This window comes from Lolium perenne, chromosome 2, assembly GCF_019359855.2.
Source record: "Lolium perenne isolate Kyuss_39 chromosome 2, Kyuss_2.0, whole genome shotgun sequence".
In the NCBI taxonomy this organism is placed as follows: domain Eukaryota; kingdom Viridiplantae; phylum Streptophyta; class Magnoliopsida; order Poales; family Poaceae; genus Lolium; species Lolium perenne.
The window spans coordinates 182,580,762-182,600,200 of NC_067245.2; the positions used below are offsets into that span (position 1 = coordinate 182,580,762).

Genomic DNA, 19,439 nt, shown 5'->3' on the forward strand with positions numbered 1-19,439 from the left:
TCAGTATATTTGACAAGGGAGCTTCATTGACCACTATGATCGGGTGTGCCGAAAAATAGTGGCGCAATTTACGTGCTGTCGTGAACACTCCATATGCTAGTTTTTGGTACTGAGGGTACCTTTGTTTTGAGGGCGACAAGACTTCGCTCACGAAGTATACTGGCCGCTGCACTCCATGGATTTTCCCTTCTTCTTCTCTTTCGACAACTAACACCGTGCTAACCACCTGGGGTGTAGCTGCAATATACAACAGGAGAGGTTCCTTTTCCTTTGGCGCCACCAAGATTGGTGGTGTCGAAATTTTGCGCTTCAAATCCTCGAAAGCTCTGTCGGCCTCTTCATTCCACTGGAATTTATCGCCTTGTTTTATCAGCGCATAAAATGGTAATGCTTTTTCTCCTAACCTGGCGACGAACCTGCTCAAAGCTGCGACTCGCCCAGTTAGCTGCTGTATTTCTTTCAACTTTGTTGGCTTTCTCATTGTTACTATGGCTTGTATTTTGTCGGGATTTGCTTCAATCCCTCTTGCTGAAACTAGAAACCCCAGAAGTTCTCCTGCCGGGACGCCAAAAGAACACTTCGTCGGGTTCAGTTTGAGGCAGAATTTGTCGAGGTTGTCGAAAGTTTCTTTGAGATCCTCGATCAGTGTTGCCCCCTTCTTTGATGTTATGACGACATCATCGATGTATACTTGCACGTTTTTCCCGATCTGTGTTGCTAAACACTTCTGCATCATCCTCTGATATGTTGCTCCCGCATTTTTTAGACCAAAGGGCATTGTCTTGTAGCAAAACACGCCATAAGGTGTAATAAACGCTGTCTTGGCTTCATCATCTTCTTTTAATCTAATCTGGTTATAACCAGAGTATGCATCCAAAAAGGAAAGACGTTCACAACCTGCCGTGGAGTCGATGATTTGATCGATCCTTGGGAGGGGAAAGTGATCCTTAGGACAATGTTTATTGAGACACGTAAAGTCGACGCACATGCGAAGGACTGTCGTGTTTTTCTTCGGCACCATCACTGGGTTAGCTACCCATGTGGCTTCTGTAGATATCTCTCTGATAAAACCGGCTTCTTCGAGTCGATTTATTTCTGAAAGCATGGCTTTGCGGTTTGGTTCCGAAAAACGCCGCAAAGGTTGTCTGATTGGTTTCGCTACTGGATCCAAGTTTAGGTGGTGCTCGGCAAGTTCCCTGGGTACTCCTGGCATGTCAGCTGGACACCATGCGAAGATTTTCCAGTTCTCACGGAGGAACTTGACGAGCGCGCTTTCCTATGCGATATCCATGTCGTTTGCAATAGATGTCATCTTTTTTGGATCTGTCGGGTGAATCTGCACCTCTTTTGAATTTTTCTCGGCATTGAAAGTTGATTCTTTGTTTGGCCTTCCAACGTCTGGCAGTACGTCGTAATCAGTCATGCTTTTTGACGCCAAGTACTCAGCTTGCATCCCGAAAGTTTCTGCCAACCTGTGAAAATCCTTGTCGCACTTATCGGCTAAGGCAAAGCTTCCTTTGACTGTGATTGGTCCCTTTGGTCCAGGCAACCTCCACAACAGGTATGTATAATGTGGTACCGCCATAAATCTAGCATATGCTGGTCGTCCCAACAGAGCGTGATATTGCGACGAAAAATCCACGACTTCGAATTCAAGCCTCTCGATTCTATAATTTTCTCGGGTCCCAAACTGAACGTCGAGATTGATCTTTCCCAATGGATAACTTGGTTTCTCTGGTGTGATGCCGTGGAACCTTGTGTCTGTTGGTTTCAGGTTTGCTAAGGATATGTTCATCTTCCTCAATGTATCTGCATACATGAGGTTCAAGCCGCTGCCGCCGTCTATGAACACTCGAGAGACATCAAATCCTGCGATAACTGCTGGCAGGATAAGTGCTGATTGCCCTGGTCGAGGAACTTGCTGCGGATGATCTGCTATTGTGAAGCCGATATCTTGCCCTGACCAATTAAGGTACTCAACTGTTGGTGGAGGCATTTTCTCTGCCATAAACACTTGTCGTGAAATTACTTTCTGAGCTCTATTGGACGGCCTTCCCTTCTGAATCATCGACACTGCTCCATTGGAGTTAGGATCAACATAAGGTGGTGGCGCAGGTGCTGCCGCTATTCTGAGCTGGTGTCGGTTGTCCTCTGTAATCGCGGGAGGTGGCGGTAAGTGAATTTCGCTTCTAGGTTCTCGAGGATTTCTCTGTGCTGCCCGTGCATTAGCGTTCTCTGCATACCGCAACATTGCCTGAAAATTTCGACAATCTTTTTGCAAGTGCCCTGACTGTCTTTTACCGTTGCTGTCGAGGAAAAAATGCATCTGGCACGGTCCATTCATCATATCTTCAGGGGACACGAAAGGCCTTGGGAACCTAGGTCCGCTGTTTTGCCTGTTGCGTGAGTCATCCCTGTTATCACCTCGCTGCTCGCTGCTTCTCTGATAATCATCTCTGTTGCTTCCACCTGTATTTGTCCGAAAACCTGCCGAAATTTGTCCTGGAGCGTCATAATTCTGGTACTGCCGAGGAAACCTTCGCCTCGGTTGATAATTTCGACCACGGTCCTCCTCTGGCGATCTGTGTCGTTTGTTGTGAACAGCGTCTTCTCCATCTGCCCATTTATTTGCTATCTCCATTAACGCGGATACTGTCTTTGGATTGGTTCTTCCCAAGTCCTCGACAAAATCTCCACGCCTGACTCCTGCGACAAACGCATCTATTGCTCTCTCGTCCGATATATTTTCTGCCGACTTTTTGATGATATTCCACCTTTGGATGTACTTTCTCATTGACTCGTCTGGCTTTTGTCGACATGCTCTCAACTCCTCTAACGACGCGGGTTTTTTGCACGTGGATCTGAAGTTCTTGACGAACACATCCTCGAAATTTTCCCAGCTGTCGATGGATCCTGGAGCGAGTTTCTTTATCCAGGATCGTGCAGCTCCACTCAAATGCACCTGGATGCTTTGCATAGCTGTTGCCCTGGTTCCTCCTGTGAGCTTCACCGTCTCCAGATAGTCGACTAGCCAATCCTCTGGATCTTGAAGGCCGTCGAACTTCTTGAAATTATCGGGTAACTTGAATCCTGAGGGGACTCGAGTTTTTCGGACTCTCCTCGTGAAGCATGGCAAGCCACACATATCTTCGTCATTAAGTTCTGGGGATTGCCGATGATCCCTTCTGCTTTGTCGCGCTCTGTCGACCCTTGCTTGTGCTGCTGTGTCCCTTGCACCACTTGGCCCTTCAGGTGCTGCCGCTGTTGCTGCTGCAGGTCGTGGACTATTTTGCCTTGCCGCTCCTTCGGGAGGTGTTGATACAAATGCTGTCCCCATAGCTCCAACTCCTGCTACCGCCATATTGTACAGTGTTTCCCTTGGATCACCTAGAGGTGGTTTAGATGCAAGGATAAAAGCATGTGTCGCCATATACCCAGCCTCTGGTGTCTTAGGGATGATATTTCCTCTTGTATCTATCGACATAAAGGACATGTCGAGGTTTTGGACCAAGTGCTCTCTTTCTGCTTCGGGTATGTGTTGCAGCCTTGATCTTGCTCTGTTCCGCGCCTCCCTGTGACTATCACCCGTAGTTCTAGATTGTCGACTTAGGTCTGCCCTTCTCCTGCTAGATGCAGAAGCTGCCTCCTTTCTCCTGTTCAACTCAGCTGTCTGTTTTTCTATATCCCTGGCAGCTCGTGCGAGCCTATATTGATACGCTTGTAGTTCCTCTGGTGTGGCCGTGGTAGTCATTGTTTCTGTACCGTTCATAGCTCTCGTGGCTCTGTCCCACGCTGCTTGTGAAAGTTGAACTCTGTCTCGCGCCTCTGGCCCGATATATTTGTTGCCTAGGCCTTGTCGCAGATTGGAGGGATCGACGTATGGATTTCCCAGACTGTCGAAAGCCTCAGATGTTTCCTCTTGATCTTCAATGGCATAAATCTGATGATACTTTGTACTCAGATCTATGTTGGGTTTGGTGACATCATCGTTGAGATTGATGAAGACCTTGCCCACTGTGATAGATTTGTCGATGAAGTCATAACTGTCGACATCGCTTGAGCCATCGCTTATATTTGAGTCCACAGATGACTCAAATGACATGTCGTTGAAGATCTTGGCGAGTTTCTCTCTTGTTACGTGTGCTGACGTAGCGTGTCGCCGAGGTTTCTTCTTCTCCTGACTCGGTTGACGATGCATAGCTTGAAAAATCGGAATCGACCACCGACGATCCCGACGAAATCGGAATCTCGACACGATACGATCCTTCCTTCTCGACGCGAAAGTGGAACCTTCCGAACATCATCTCCATGGGCTCCGCCAAATACGCATATGCATCCAAACGGGAGGGTGGGTGAGGAACAAAATCGACAAGACCAGCAGCGATCTGTTTACCTCGATCCATTGTGTTGCTTGCGGTTGACGATGTCGAAGATCTTGAGCGTGCCATCGAGATCAGCTCCTTACGCCTCTAGTTCCCACAGACGGCGCCAATTGACAAGGTATTGACTTGTCAATGCCTATGGATTGTAGGCTAGGGTTTAGTTAGAAGTAGAGGGCAAGTAGATCTCGAAGGTTTCAGCCGAAAAGTACTCGACGATTATGAAAACTAGGGTTTGCAGACAATGATTCGATTGATTCTTCGTCCCTCGACTCCCCCTTTATATAGGAGGTGGAGCCGAGGGATTCGTGCCATACAAGTTTACAGAGTCCGGGACGGTTTCTAATTCATCCCGCCAGATTACAAACAACACTTCCTAGTACAACTCTATCTTTCCTTAGTAAATCTTGAGCTCCCGAATCTTCTTATTCTTCGGGTATTGGGCCTCCAGTAAACCCCGGGTACCATCTTCGGCAGGCCCATTTGGGATGCCTATGTCACCCCGAGCCATCTGAGATGTAAGTACTTGGGTTACCATGGTTAGTTGGGCTTGCATGGTGCTCATACCCTCCTCTAAGTTAGCCAGGCGGTCTGTTTCCCTTGCCTTCCTCCTCTCATGGCTTTTATCAGGAAATCTCTTCCTTTCCGCAGGAAAGCCATACTTTCACGGAACGGAGCCTGCTGTGCCTCGTGTTCGTCCGCCGTGTTCTTTGTTCCCAAGGGCGCGTGTCAGCTCATCGTTCTCTCTTTCGGGCTGGAACAACCCCGCCTCCACGTCCCTATGTGCTTTTTCCAGGGCATCAATGGGAACCTTCAGATGAGCTTTCTTATAGATGCACTTCCCTGTTTCTGGATCCAACGTTCCCCCAATCCCGTAGAACCACTCCTTGCACCGTTCGATCCAACCGTGTGTCCCTAATCTGATCCCTTTACTGGTCAGTTCCGCCTCAGCTGCCTGCCACTTAGGACGGTTAGCCCTGTATCCACCTGGACCCAGAATTTGGTGATATAGCTTCAACGCAGCATTTGCCTTATTTATTTCCGACCTTCTCTTAAATTCTTCTGACTCCGTGCTGTACTTCACGAATTCGTCCCAGTGATTTTTTACCTTCTCACTGTCCGGAGTCTTCTTTAACTTGATAAGGCGGCGCAATCTTTTCTTGTGGCTCTTGAATAGTTCGGCCATCTTCTTCTTGCCAAACTCGCGGAGGGCCTGCTCCATCTTGGCCTTCTCAGCGTCACCCCCCTCTTCGGGTACTATGTTGAAATGTGACATGAGCTTGTTCATAATGCTGTTTTTAGCTACATCATCGATATAAAGACCTTGAGCTTCTTCCTCTGCAGACAGCACTAGTCCCTTCGGCTTGTGCCATTCTCGAACGGTGATCGGGACGTGGTCCCTAACAAGCACTCCGCATTGAGCTATAAATGACTTTGCACCTTTCTCTGGAGCAATCGGTTTACCATCCTTCTCGATGTGGGTGATGTTGTGCCTAACACCGTCATCCAACTTTTTGGTCGGGCCTCGCTTCCTCAACTTTACAGAAGAAGTGCTCGATCCGGAGGGCTAAAAAAGAAATAGTTCATAGTCAGTACAATTTCATTAGTTGATGCATCTAGTCGATCAACAGCGGCTTAATTAATTTATATACCTCGGTGATAACTACAGTTTGGGAGCCATTATGATGATCTTGTTCCTCACCGGCGCCACTAGGATCTTCTTCCTCAATATCCTCCGCTCCCTCACCGGAGTCATTCAAATAAGTTGCGGTGACATCGTCACCGCCATCATCTGGAATAACGTCGTCGTCGCGATCATCCAGAGTACCGTTTGCTATGAGTTCCTCCATGAAATTTTCTTGAATTTCATCTCTCTCCATGCTTTCTACAACGACCTGCAAGCTATACATAGGAACCATCATATGATCAAATTAAGGATAATGCAGAAAACTGAAAATGGAGTTACATATGTGTAGTTCTTAACTAAGGATCGATAATATAGTGCTGAAAGCAGATCTCGCAGCTTACATGCATACATAGATATCGGGTTCATGTTTATTTAACCCTAATACATATCAATCACTACTACAACCACTCAACCGCGCAGACCGGGTCCTAGAGGGCGCCGACCGGGTCCTGAGCCGCGCTGGGTGTGCCCCCAAAGCCACGGAACAACAACGGGAGCATAGCTAACATGAGATCCCCGCATAACGCTCCATCCGGTCCTATACATGTTGTCTAACGCGTACATGTAACGGCGAACGTGCTGGTCCTCCGCTTCAATGCGCTGAGCTACCTCCATCACAAGGCATAAGGCCTATTTTTTTCAGAAAGTCAAATGAAGTAAAGTTTGACCAAATTTTTAGAAGAATTTATGAACAAATATGATTTTTTGTAGGTACCATATAAAAATATATTTCATTATCTATCTAATGATATTGATTTTGTACTTTTCATGTTAATGATTTTGATAAAAACTTAGTCAAATTAAATATAGTTTGACTTTTTTTTAAAAAAAAATAGGCCTTAATCTTTGGGATGGAGGTAGTATCACCAGCTATAGCTAGCCAGAGTAGCACGTAACAGACGCCAAGTTGGCTATTCCAGGTGAGAATACCGATCGTTTCTGCAGCTCAACAGTTCTCAGCATGCATGGGCCAGCTGGCTTATTTTCACATGAAGCACCGCACCCTGCACCTGGGTGTGAAACGAAAGAGAGGAGATGAGAGGCTTCGCCGTCGTCTCTCTCGGTAGTCCCTAGTCCCTACTGTCGCTTCCTTGCCTTGTCGGACGGCGATGTGTTGTCTCCGTGCTCGATCTGGCCCAGAGATGCAGGGCAGCACGTATCACACGTCGTCCCTTTTGGCCAATAATTCAGAATTCTAGACGAGTCATTACGCCAGGCGCCCAGGCCAATAATTCTCAGCATGGGGTAACCATACGTGCGGAGATGTCGGGTTCTTCTCTATCCGCATTGGTTTCAGGTTACTGCATGGTCGGCACTCGATCCATTCGCATAATATCTACTATCTCTCTCTCCTTATGTGCTTGAGCACACTGAAAGCCTACTGTATTATTGTTACATTTATCGGCTATAAGCCTATAAGAAAAGTAAAGAACATCTTGAGAATATCGAGCCAAACGTTCGCAGGTGATTAAAGAAGCCATATTTAGAAAATATATGTTATATATGGGACGAGACTTATTGTGGGGAGGCTACTGTTTACGACATACCGACGGTTGCTTTATTTATAAACCAGGATTTTTGTTCAAAAAAAAATTATAAACCAGGACGAAAGCTCATTTCGTGGAAACAAATAGGGTGGTATCTGTCAACTCAGTGATTAATGCCCCTAATTGATGTTGAACGGACAAACAAATAGAAAACCAAGCTACTCCTAGAGTAGCCAAGGTCAAAATTGTCCCCGGTAGGTGATCATGTTAATTTGACATGGATCGGTTTACATCGAGAGATGGAAGCAGAGCAGCCTGTATTTACAACTCTCAATACAGCATACGTACACTCAAATCAAACTAGAGCTGGCTGGCTCATCACTCTCACTCTGTCTGTCTCTCCACGATCGCTGCTTCATCGCTGCAATCGATCGGGAACCAAGAGCTAGAGAGGATTATACTCCATAGAATATATATCTTTTCCTAGTTCGTCCGTACTTACTCTTTCAAAAATCCGGACACCTGGCGAGGCAGCAGCTCGGATTCTGATCAGAAGGCGCAGCAGGAGGAGAAGAGGCGGCTCCACGCGGCCGACTCAGCGTCGGCCCTCCTTTTCCTCCGCCGTTTCGCCCCGGTGGAGGCCGCGGCGGCGGCCAAGGCGCCCGAGTCTTCCGGTACCGGTACGTAGACGTACTTGCGCGGCGCGCTGCCGTCCATGCCGCTGAGCAGCCCCCACATGACGTGCACGTCGTCGTACTCGCACGTCCGCACCTCCCTCGTCAGCTCGCCCAGGCCGCTGCGCCGGCGCCGGAGCCGCCAGCGGAGGCCGAGCCACACACGCTTCACCGGCACCGCAGCGCGGCGAAGGCAGCACGACATGCTTCTGCTACTGCGCTGGGGGTTAACTAACTGCGTTGCGCCGCTCCTCTCTCTCCTCCGATGTGCCTACGCTGGCCGGAGAAATCTTTTCCTCTGTTCAGCTGCTGGTGTTGTTCCTCTCTTATTCTGTTTTTGTGGCGCACGTTGAGCTCGGCTTTATAGGCGAGGCCGTTGAGACTTGAGAGAGAGGAGAGCAACCCATTCTGTTTCTGTCGCGTCGGCATTTTTACGATCTTTACCCGACGTACGGCGACCTCTGTCGTCAACTTGTCACGGACCTCACTCGCCGTCTGACATGGACGCGCCGGAGTCCGGCGAGTGCCCAGGTGGATGGATGGCAGTCGGCGCCGCCGTGTGCCGCGTCTTCGACACCGCTTTCCGCCGCGCTCCATCACGTGCGCGCTTACTGGCGCCACAGGACCAACAGGCTAGAACCCTAGAATTAGTTGCCCGTCACTGTATGTACTCTTCACAGCACGAATCGTTACTTTAATGTCGATATCGATGCGAATTTGGTTTTTCTTTCTACTCTACCTGAAACTTCGAGTTGCTTTTCGATCGCAAAGAAGACGTATATACTCAGGCGCTTCTCATCATCACACACTCCTCGGAACTGAATTAGTGAAACATGCCAGGTGCTCCACGTGTCACCCCACGTCTTGATCAAACCCTCAGGGTTAATATTTTTTTAGATGGGGTTAATAATTCTTGGTTGGCTGTGAATTAGCTTAGTTAGCCAGCTAAAAACTGTTACAAAAAACTTTGAAAGGCCGGGGAATTCGAGAGGCTCTCAATTGAAGAGGACCAAAGAAATTCCTTCAGGATTTGGAAATCCTTGAGGAGATACAAAATCTAACTGCAGAAGAGTTGGCAGCTAGATACTCCATTTAAAAAAGAATTATTGGAATTGTATGAAGCAGATAAATTGTTCAGTATAGCAGATTGACTGTTTTCTAAGAGGAGACAATACTACTGAGTTTTCCCATAGAGTGGCTAATGGGAATAGGAGGAAGAATACAACTTTTAGACTAAAAAATGAAGAGGTCAAAACTGAAGCTGATAAGGACCTATTGGATCATCCGATCATGCCACAAATTATTATAGAATTTTGTTTGGTTGCTCTACACCTAGTGATTTTGAGGTAGAGTAGGTGATAATTTGTGGAGAGAGGATGAATAGGCAAGCACAGAAAATAATAATGAGCTTTGTAGAGCTTTTCAGAAAGAAGTGATTAGAAATTGATGAATCTGCATGTTGTTGGTGTAGCAGCTTTATGTTAGGCAGTGTGGAAAATTAGAAGCAGAGACTGTTTTAAAAAAAAACTTACCAAATCACCAACTAAACTAATTTTTATTCGACCGAGAAACGTAATAAGTTGGACATCAGCGTGTACACTATTCAGAAATAATCTAAGCTGATGCAAAGAAACCCAAGGACAGGTGCTTCTACTCCTGTGGAGGGCTTGGTTTTTAAGGAATGATATAGTTCATGAGAAAGGAATTGCAACGATTAAACAATCTGTTGAATTCCTGAAATCCTATGCCCTGGAGATCTCCTTGAATCAGGCTCTCCCTTGCCTGGAAAATGTTAAAGGGAAGAATGTAGCTTCTCCTACTGATTGCCTTGCTACTAAGGGTCTGCCAAACAAACAAAATACCTGGATAAAACCATTGCAGGGTTGTATCAAGGTAAATGTTGATGCCTCTTTTGTTCAAGCTGACAGTCAAGCAAATGTTGGGGTGGTGGCTAGAGAGGAGAATGGAAATGTACGTTTTTCTGCTGCCAGAATGTTGATCAATTGTTCTTCTGCTGAAGAAGCAGAGCTCGAAGCTATCAGGGATGGCATTACTCTTGCTGCTACGTGGACTCAGGGAAATGTCACTTGTGAAACCGACTGTCTTGCTGCTGCTTTTGCTATTAACAGGGATGGAAAGGACCTGTCGCAGCTCTGTCACATTATAAATGATATCAAGGATTTGCTGTGCTCTCACAACAGAGTTCGTGTTGTTCATATTAGCAGATCTTGTAATCGCCTAGCTCATTGTATAGCTACTCTTGCTAGAACTTGTAATACTGTGGGGTTTTGGCTGGGTTCTGTTCCAGATGCTGTTGAACCTCTGTTGGTGGAGGAGTGTAATTTGGATATTGGTTAATATAGTTATATTTAACAAAAAAAAAACTATTCAGAAATAATCGTTTGATTGTCAGAGCCGGATTACTTCGCTTCTCGTTTGGAAAATTGGGTCCCTCTTTCCATATCATACGATTAGGTGATACATCATACATGCATGCACATCACTCTGAAGCTGGATGAGACATCATTTTCTGGATTGTTGCCCGCCGTTATATGGACAGTGGAGATGGGTGTATGATCGACCCAGCCGTGCTAGTATGGAGGAGAATTCTTCAAGGGTCTGCGCAAACAAATTCGATCGAACTAAAGTACGAGTAGCAGCTATCTGAACTTCTGAAGCAACGGCGCAGTTTCTCCCTCCAGTTTCAGAAAAATAAAGTGTACCTGTCTAAAGACCACGTAGTAGTTGTAATGCTAACGTAAAATAAACCATTACGATGACCTTTAGTTTTGTTTGTTTTGTTGGGAATCGACGGCTGTATTTCTTAATTCAGCTGCACCGGAAGTGACTAGTGCTCGATCGGCTAATTATCTTCTTCCCTCATGAGCAATCTCCTGAACTCCTTAATTTGCATTCCTCTAAATTGATCAAGATATCACCTGCATTCTACGGTCGATGATCTAAGTTACTTGTCCTGTTGCGAGGACCAGAGTTTGCAGCAAAATCTGCTGATTGATCATGGCGATCTGCGTGACCAAATAGGGCGGAACAAGCGCCCACATCATGAAGTACTATTCTCTTCTTGAATCAATCATGCCAATTATGGTGGCCCCTACTTTGAAAGTTAGCACTCTCTTTTTTTGTCTAATCTTGGTGCTGATTGTCTTTGTAGACTGATAGATAGGACCCAACATAATAATTTCATTGCTGGTTTGGCTTCACACTTAGTTCCTTGTGGTGTGGTTGTGCTAAAACTACAATACGTTGATCCAATTATACGCTGTCTTAAAAATGGCCAGGGGAGAGAGAGAAAGAAATCGGTGTCCTATGAAATGTCGCGGTTACCTGAATACGCAGCTTGTCGTGCCAAAAATCGCACTTCATTAGAATTTGGTTTGAATTTGGTCTGTCTGGTGTCGTCCTACCTAAGCCCCATGTATTACCCGTCCAACGTAACCCATACACAAACTCAGTTGTCCCCAACTTCTGATTTGTGCTCATCACTTAGTTATATTCAAATTGTTTAGATGTTACCAAATTTAAAATTCAAATTTTGTTTGAAAAATTCATCCAGTAGTCGACCAATAATCACCAGTAACCACGGTTAACGCAAATCCCAGGCCCCTCCAAGAGTTTTTTCTTACCGGTACTCAAATCCTTGGCAACTGCTTGGTGGAATGGTGATGCTCTCTTCTGCTTTCGGCGACGACAAAAGGGGATAGTTACTCACAGGTTGTCCTCACCCTTGGAAAAAGATTTGAATAAGTCCTAGATGTAGAAAATGTTGGAATTTACTAGCATGCAAAGTCTTAACTTGAAATACCTTATGCTGGGGCTACACAAAGAACAATATCTGACATATTTGAGAGCACTGAAATTTTGCACTGTCCACTACATGTCTGATTTAACATTTTTATGTAGCTCCGATTACAAGGTACTTTGGGTTGAGATTTCACACGTTGATAAATTACAACATTATCCACGTCTATGTATTTTTCTGAACTTTTCGATCTTTAAAATGTTGTATTTTTGAATTTTTCAGAAAAGGACTCCATGGAGCCGAGCTCCATCTGTCAACTCGCGCGTAGCCGTGCACCTGTAATGCCAACCGTGTAGTTTTTTGAACCTGATTGTTTTTCATGTTTTGCTTTGATGTTTGAATCGCTCATTCCGTTACGGGAGCAACGGAAAGCGAGGAAATCCTGGTTGGAAAAAATAAAGCGTGACAGTTCTTCAGGCACTGAAGCCTTCCATGTCTTTGACCTCTCAGGTTACTAGCTCAGATAACCAACTGGTCATCAAACTGTAACTAGCTACTTGTTGGCTTCAAATAGTGGCGTAATCAACAGGCCATTCCAGCAGTGAGCGCTCGCTAGCATTGCACTGCATCTCGTTGCAGGTAGCCATTTTTTTTTGTGTATTTCTTCTTTCCTCCGTAGATATTTTCTGACCTTGTTCGTGCGTGCTTGGTGCAGACACGTAGCTTGCAAACAATGCCCACTGATCAGTCACGCACTCGGCCGCCATTTCAATCTCTTGAGGTGTCAATGGACACTCAAACACCACCATGAACTTCTCACCATAAAAGACAAGATTCATTAGCCACTAATTGAACCCTTTCGTGCCAGACATACATAAGGCCAATAATTCAGGCTGGCTAATTCATAGATTGATCGACACCTGGATAAACGCATTCTTGTCCCCTCCGGATCCGGCTTGGATTGTTGACGTCGATCGGTCGGCGGCGACCTTAATGCCCATACCAAAATTCGCGACTGATTACTGGGGCCTCCACTCGACCTCCACCGAAGGTACTAACAAAAACGACATGTCTCTTGGCACTGTTCAAGGGACGCAATCATGTATGATGTATGAGATGAAGTTTAGCATTCCATCTCGAGGTGTGTTTCGGTATCTCTCTCCCCACCATTAGAATTGAAGGTATAAGTTAGCCCGTAAAAAATATCATGAGATCCTGGCTCCCCTCAGGAGGTCAAAGTTTGTATAGGGTGACACTGAAGCAAAAGTGTTCCATCTCCTAGTTGCTATGCAGAATTTCTAACTGCATGTTGCCTAGCTATGGCGAACTACAGTATGTGCATCTATAGCTAAGCTAAAGCTTGGACGTTGGACCATGCATGTTCACGGAGAAGAAATATATGTTTCTTGTGTGTTCTGTTGATAAAGTGATTGTTCTTAATTTATTCATTTCGAATACAGTGAGAGGCTAAATCAGTAGAACTACACAAGTTGAATTACATGGAGCACTGTTGGCCTTTTTCCTTTTTCAGGGTTCACCTGAACAATTAATCCATCAGCTACTTCAGCTTGATTGGCAGCAGGCAACCAAAGCGCGTTGTGTTGAGTTTTTTTAATCAGAAAACTCAAATGTATTGTCCTTCGTATTTCTTACAAGAACAATTTTACAAAAAGAAATAAAATATAAGTCCTTCAAAAGTTCATCATTGTTTTCTTTCTGCAACCTCGACGGCGCGGCGTGAGCAAAGCTCGATGCCGCTTCTAGGCCTCCGACGTAGCAAAACTCGTGTCGGAAAAAATCTTGAAAAAAACCAGGCACTTGTATAAGCTGCGGTTGGGAAGTCGTCGACGTAGACAAGAAGATGTCAGCGACTACGATCTCGATAGATCCTCGTCCCAGAAAAGCTAGTACCGACAAAGGCCGGGAGATAATCCTAGGTCGGACGGAGATGGGGGACACCAAACTCACAAGTTCTTGACGAAGTTGTACCTGGCTGAGCTTTATTAGGCAGAGGGGTAGAACTTGAGGACACCAATAGAGTTGAGGACACCAATAGAGTGCAACGTCATCTCATCCACTAAATGCCCCCTAGACAAACCTTTAACACGTGAAGCCTAATGCCCGATGATTAACTCCAAACTCCAGCCCGCCACCGTTCCTCCAGGAAAGAATACGGATTTGGGCGGGCTGAAGGAGATCTATTCTTGTCGGCACCGACCTACCCATACATGAAGAACTCAAAGATCCTATGGGAACCATTCATCCGATCTGAGATTCCCTCATCCTCTAGCCGTTGCAGCGACCGGCGGACGGTAGGGTAACCAGCGGCGGCGGCGTATCCGTGGGTTTGTAGATCGCCTCCAGATCTCCCCTCGCGAGAGCCCATGGGCACTTTGTATTGTATAAAGGAGAAACCCTACCACCAAGTTTGTGCAAACAACCTTCTCCTCTCTACATTGAATCACTGAAACTTTCGGAGTTCAAACTAAAATATTATCATTGTCATTGACAAACCCTGTAGATCACCAAGTGAACCATCACAAACAATTAGGGTATTTCCCCATTGAAGAACTGGTACACCAATTAGAGTCAACTATTCAAACCATCCGTATCACTTTGCACACTTTTTCATTATTTTTATATCACAGAACGAGAAAGCAAAGTGTATTCATGTATACTTTTTACGGGAAGAGAGAGTTGTTCCTTCTCTTTTTTAGAGAAAGAATCGAAGTATAGCTGAATTCAGTTGAAAGCTGCACAGTTGTGGCGTATGTTCCCCTGGGACGCGTCGGTCTTGACCCCAACGCGGCCCATCTTGGTGATAGCTGCCACGAAGGCCTTGTCGAACGCGGCCTCGCTCTTGGCCCAGGCATCCACGGTGGGCCTGGACCGCGGGTCGGTGTAGAAGAGCTGGTCCGAGCTCAGCAGGCCCATTCCGGTCTGCAGGTTCTTGAAGTACTGGTTGTCGAAGGCCCGCGGCGTCACCGTGTCCATGGGCACGGCCGTACGCGCGTCCACGTTGGGCGGGCACCACGACTGCAGCTGGGCCGCGAACTTTGGGCTCAGCGTCGGGTCCACCGTCGGCCGCAGCCGGCTAGCGAATGTGCTGCAGTGGGCCAAGCCCACCGTGTGCCCTCCTGCATTTTTTTGTTCAACAAGGCAAAGCATAAGGATTTGTTTAGAAAAAAAATACACAAAGCGACATAACATCAGGATTGGACTTTTGGCAGTCCATGTCATGAGAGATGTAATGAAACAGGACATATCTTGGCCTCTAAAAAGGTGAATAAAACCAGGATGGAACCTGATGCAAATTCCAAATATATCCTATGATGCCTATTCATTTTATTTTATTTTATTTTATTTGCAAAATGAAGCCTAAACATTTGATTGTGTGGAACTCCATACATTTTGATTCGGCTGAGAACTTTGAAAAAAAACTTGAGTGAAAATGAAAATAACTTGTCATATGTTTGATTTTTTTCCTTGGCAAGTAAAATAGTCTACAATATCTTCCTCATGCCTCTCCTACAAGCTCTTGCATACCATTGCCCCCGCCATTCGTCCTATTGCCGTCACATTTGCCCCTCTCTTCGGTGCATATATTTTATAAGAACATGTTTGGTTACATGTTAACAGATTACACTATCATCGCACAGCGGATTTTTAGGGCATCGCGTTAACTTTTTTTGTCTAAATTTGATTTTTTTTTCAATTTAATGTAATAAGAATGTGCATAGTATGAGTTGATCATATCTTATGTGCCTATTGGTATGTCCATCCTATTTGTACGAGGAAACCTGGCTTGGAATCTAAGTGGTGCTGCATTTTCAGCAATATTTCCCTCTATAGGCAATTCAAACAAGAAAATAGATAACTTGGAAGTTGAACTCATGACATCCAAAGAAGAAGGGTTAACCATTGTAGTAGTATAGATTTTGGTTGTTTTTAGCATGCAATTTCAAAAACAACAAAATGTTCTAAGCGACAATCGATGACCCTCAAAATAATCGGGGTTTTTTTTTTACAAAATTATAAACCCTGAAAGTTCAGTTTATCTACAGATATAGGCACTTTATATAGTTTAACACAAGACCCTATATTTGTCGGCTCGGCCCTGTCATCTCATGGTATTTGGAGATGGAGTTGGAGCTGTTTTACTTTGTAGTGGCTCGCAATCACATTGCGCTGGCTAGTGCAAAGGATACTCCTTTCCCACCATGTCGATATCAATATGTTGAGTTGAATCAAATCTCTCTATTTTAAAAATCTCTCTAAAAGATGATTCGAACCTATGACCAGACGGTTAATAACAGCCGACTGCTGTACCACCAAGCTACTGAGAAATAAAGGGGGATTCGACCTCCTAGAGTTGAACTCCCGAGCTCAGCCCATAAAAAATATGAGTCTGTGTTTTATTTTGACACTGTCCCTATCATCCTCCTTCCGATGACACAGGAGCAACGGTAGCGACTCTCTCTGGCATGACAGTGGGGTAAAGCGATGACATCCTCTATCTCCCTCCCTTCATGATGTTGATCGTTAACTGAACACAATTAAGGGATACTGTCCCTCACTTTAAGCAAATGATGCAAATCCGTAGAGGATGTTGTGGCGCACGAGCATTGACATATGTGGATCCAAAGGTGAGAAGTTTGACTGACCCAGCCCGGAGAAAAAAAGGCAATCGGCATGGGGATAACCTAAACTAGTTCATTATTATGAAGCTGATGACCAAAGATTTCATGGCATCATGGCACAGGGTCATGGGTCGGCACGTTGTGTTGTTAGTATCGTCGTATTCGACGTCTTCCCCATTGATGGACCCCGTCAAGAATTCGGCGGCTTTGCACGCTCCAAAACAGGGCAGGGCAGGTGTCCGATCTGGAATTGTGTGCAAGCTTGGGCTACCTACCTAGCACTCATCATCGTCCCAGCTCGATCAATCTCAAAGTGCAAGCTAAGCAAACGCAACCGGAGAGGGCGATTAGCTACGTACTACGTACTATACTTGATTAACTACGTACTTAGCACGTACCGGAGAGAGCGATCATGTCGGTCTGCGAGAGCCCATTGGAGGCGAAGAGTGTCGTGAGCTTGTCGAGGGTGGACGACGGCGGCGCCAGCTTGCCCGGGACGCTGGCCGCCGTGGAGCTCAGCCCGTCCAGCCTCCCCAGCTCCACCGCGTACGCCGGCCCGCCGGCCAGCGCGATGGCGTCCCTGGTGGCCATGGTCAGGATGTCCGCGCAGGAGACCTGGTTCCGGCACCGCGGCACCGCGTCCAGGGCCGCCTTCGCCTTGATCACCGCGTCGAACCCGTCGCCGGCCAGCGACAGGTTCGCCGTGCTGTCCTTCTCCGCCGTGTTGTTCGCCGTCGACGCGATCAGCACCGACGCGTCGCAACCCTGCAGCGTATACACATGCGCACGGGTATATCAGCCCGGCTCAGCTGGCATGCATGCTGTCGTACCGACTACCCGCCAAAAGATGGACGCGCGCATATAGGCGACCACGACGCCATATTTCTTACCTCGACGAAGCAGTCGTGGAAGTAGAGGTGCACCAGGGCGCCGACGGTGATGAAGGTCTGCTGGAACTTCTTGGCCACCGCGCCGCGGACGATGGTCTCCACGTCGGGGCACACGCCGGCGTAGTGGTTTCGACTGAGCTGCGACGCGCACACGGTGGCGCTCGCGGCCACCACCGCTACAAGGAGGAGGAACCTCATGACGCCGCGGCCGCCCATATCGTTCCTAGCTGCCTTTAGCTTAGCGTGCGCCACAGCTGCAATGGTATACGTACTTACTGTATGGGCGGTAGTGGAGCGCGAGCCGAGAATTAGCGGCGACGACAAGTTTGAGTTTTGTGGTGGGGGCCGGCACCCAACAGAAGAGGAGGATAAGGTCACACACAACGCCACTGATGATGGATGGCGGTCTCCATTAAACTGAAAGTGCAAACAGCGGATGTGCGTTGCCTTCTTGACAGTGATCTGAAAACGATGCCACCTTTTTTTTGCGGGATCAAAACGATGCTACTTAAATATTCCAAAACACACCCAGGAAAATATCAAGGCCGGAAACGATATGGGAACAAGAGTGTGCTCTTCATCTCACTCCTAACAAAGTACTCAAATTCGAAATTCTCAAAAGTTCACCTCTGCTCTCCTCAAAACTTCTGAGAGAGACTACCTCCCTTCGGAAATAAACGGCGAGCAGAAAAATACTTATAGGTGTGACGGGTTCTCAGTAGATTAAGAGCTAACTTAGTTTGCTGTCACATGATATCATCAAATTTTAATTGCAATCCATGTTATAACTCAAAACCAGCACGAACTACAAAGCAAATCTAACGGTTCTGATTATTTTTCTTAGTTGTATTCCCACTTAGTACCGAAAAAAAATCCAGTTGCAATCTCACTTACAAATGAAAAAGAACTCAGTTGCAATCAATCGAACGATGTAGGACTTACCTAAGAATTAATATCTTCATAGCTAGCTGAGAACTAGCAAATCCAAAAATTTATAGGGTGTGATAATTCGCAGTCGATTCATGCGGCTTCTATCATCAAATTTCGGTTGCAACCCACACTGCAACTAATGAACATCACGAACCACGAAGCAATCCAACTTTTCGAAGCGTTTTCTCAGTTGCAACTAGTGACTAACACGAATCACAAGATGATCTAGTGATCCAAACTTTTGTTTCTGAGTTGCGACCTCATGTGCAACTAGAAAGTTTTAGTTGCAACCCATGCTACGGCTCATGCTAGCACGGATCACGATTCAATCATATGATCTACGAGTCAACTAAAAATTAAGCTATTTCTCAGTCGGCCGAGAATTAGCAAAACCAAAACTTCTAACCTTCGCAGTTAAATAGGAGTATTAGAATTGATTTAATATGCAATATAAAATTAGTATCATTTTTTAGCGAGAACTAGTATCATTAGTTTTGATCATCATTGTTTCATAAGAAAAATAGTTACATATTCAGATGAAAAGAGTGGTCAAAGCTCCAGGCTGCCAATAGTAATCTTAAAAAAAACTTAAATAAATTTGATATTATAAAACAGGTGAATAGAACCGCCACAACATAACCTCTTACGCCTAGATTGCATATGCCGCCTTTCTCCTTCATTCATGGTCGACAAACCGATGGTCACCTTGGACCTCCTCTTGGTGTTGTAGTTAGGTTCTTAAAGTTTGCGCTAGCGCTATGCTGCTGATGGCAGCGTTGTGCAGAACAAGAATAAGGTTTCGCTCACTCCTCTTCCACCTTGTGTGATGCAGCCTCATAAGTGGTGTTGAGGAGGGCGATGAATCATGGACATTGCTATTTTGGAGCGGTGGATCTAGTTGTCTTCGTATTTTACAAGTAGTCTACCTGTCTTGGTTTGTTGGTTCTTCTCCTACCGATGAGGTCCGACCAACTTCTGCTTCATCATGGACT

At 46.0% G+C, this 19,439-nt stretch overlaps 2 protein-coding genes across 2 annotated transcripts; both read right to left on the reverse strand.

Moving 5' to 3' along the window:
* Positions 1-7,759: 7,759 nt before the first annotated feature.
* Positions 7,760-8,577, reverse strand: LOC127334061 (uncharacterized). Its single transcript, XM_051360478.2, has one exon. It carries the CDS (start codon positions 8,430-8,432, stop codon positions 8,103-8,105), a length of 330 nt encoding a protein of 109 aa, XP_051216438.1. The 5' UTR covers positions 8,433-8,577; the 3' UTR covers positions 7,760-8,102.
* Positions 8,578-14,466: 5,889 nt separating this feature from the next.
* Positions 14,467-17,855, reverse strand: LOC127334062 (peroxidase 50). The gene is made up of 3 exons (XM_051360479.1): positions 17,518-17,855; positions 17,026-17,392; positions 14,467-15,124 (listed from the first exon to the last, which is right to left on the reverse strand). Exons 1-3 carry the CDS (start codon positions 17,731-17,733, stop codon positions 14,730-14,732), a joined length of 978 nt encoding a protein of 325 aa, XP_051216439.1. The 5' UTR covers positions 17,734-17,855; the 3' UTR covers positions 14,467-14,729.
* Between the last annotated feature and the right edge of the window lie 1,584 nt (positions 17,856-19,439).

Coding starts and splice junctions, on each gene's coding strand:
- LOC127334061 (XM_051360478.2), bottom strand. CDS start 8,432: ATGTCGTGCTGCCTTCGCCGCGCTGCGGTGCCGGTGAAGCGTGTGTGG.
- LOC127334062 (XM_051360479.1), bottom strand. CDS start 17,733: ATGGGCGGCCGCGGCGTCATGAGGTTCCTCCTCCTTGTAGCGGTGGTG. Junction 17,393..17,517: donor TCCACGACTGCTTCGTCGAG/GTAAGAAATATG, acceptor TATACGCTGCAG/GGTTGCGACGCGTCGGTGCT. Junction 15,125..17,025: donor CGACATGATCGCTCTCTCCG/GTACGTGCTAAG, acceptor AAAAAAATGCAG/GAGGGCACACGGTGGGCTTG.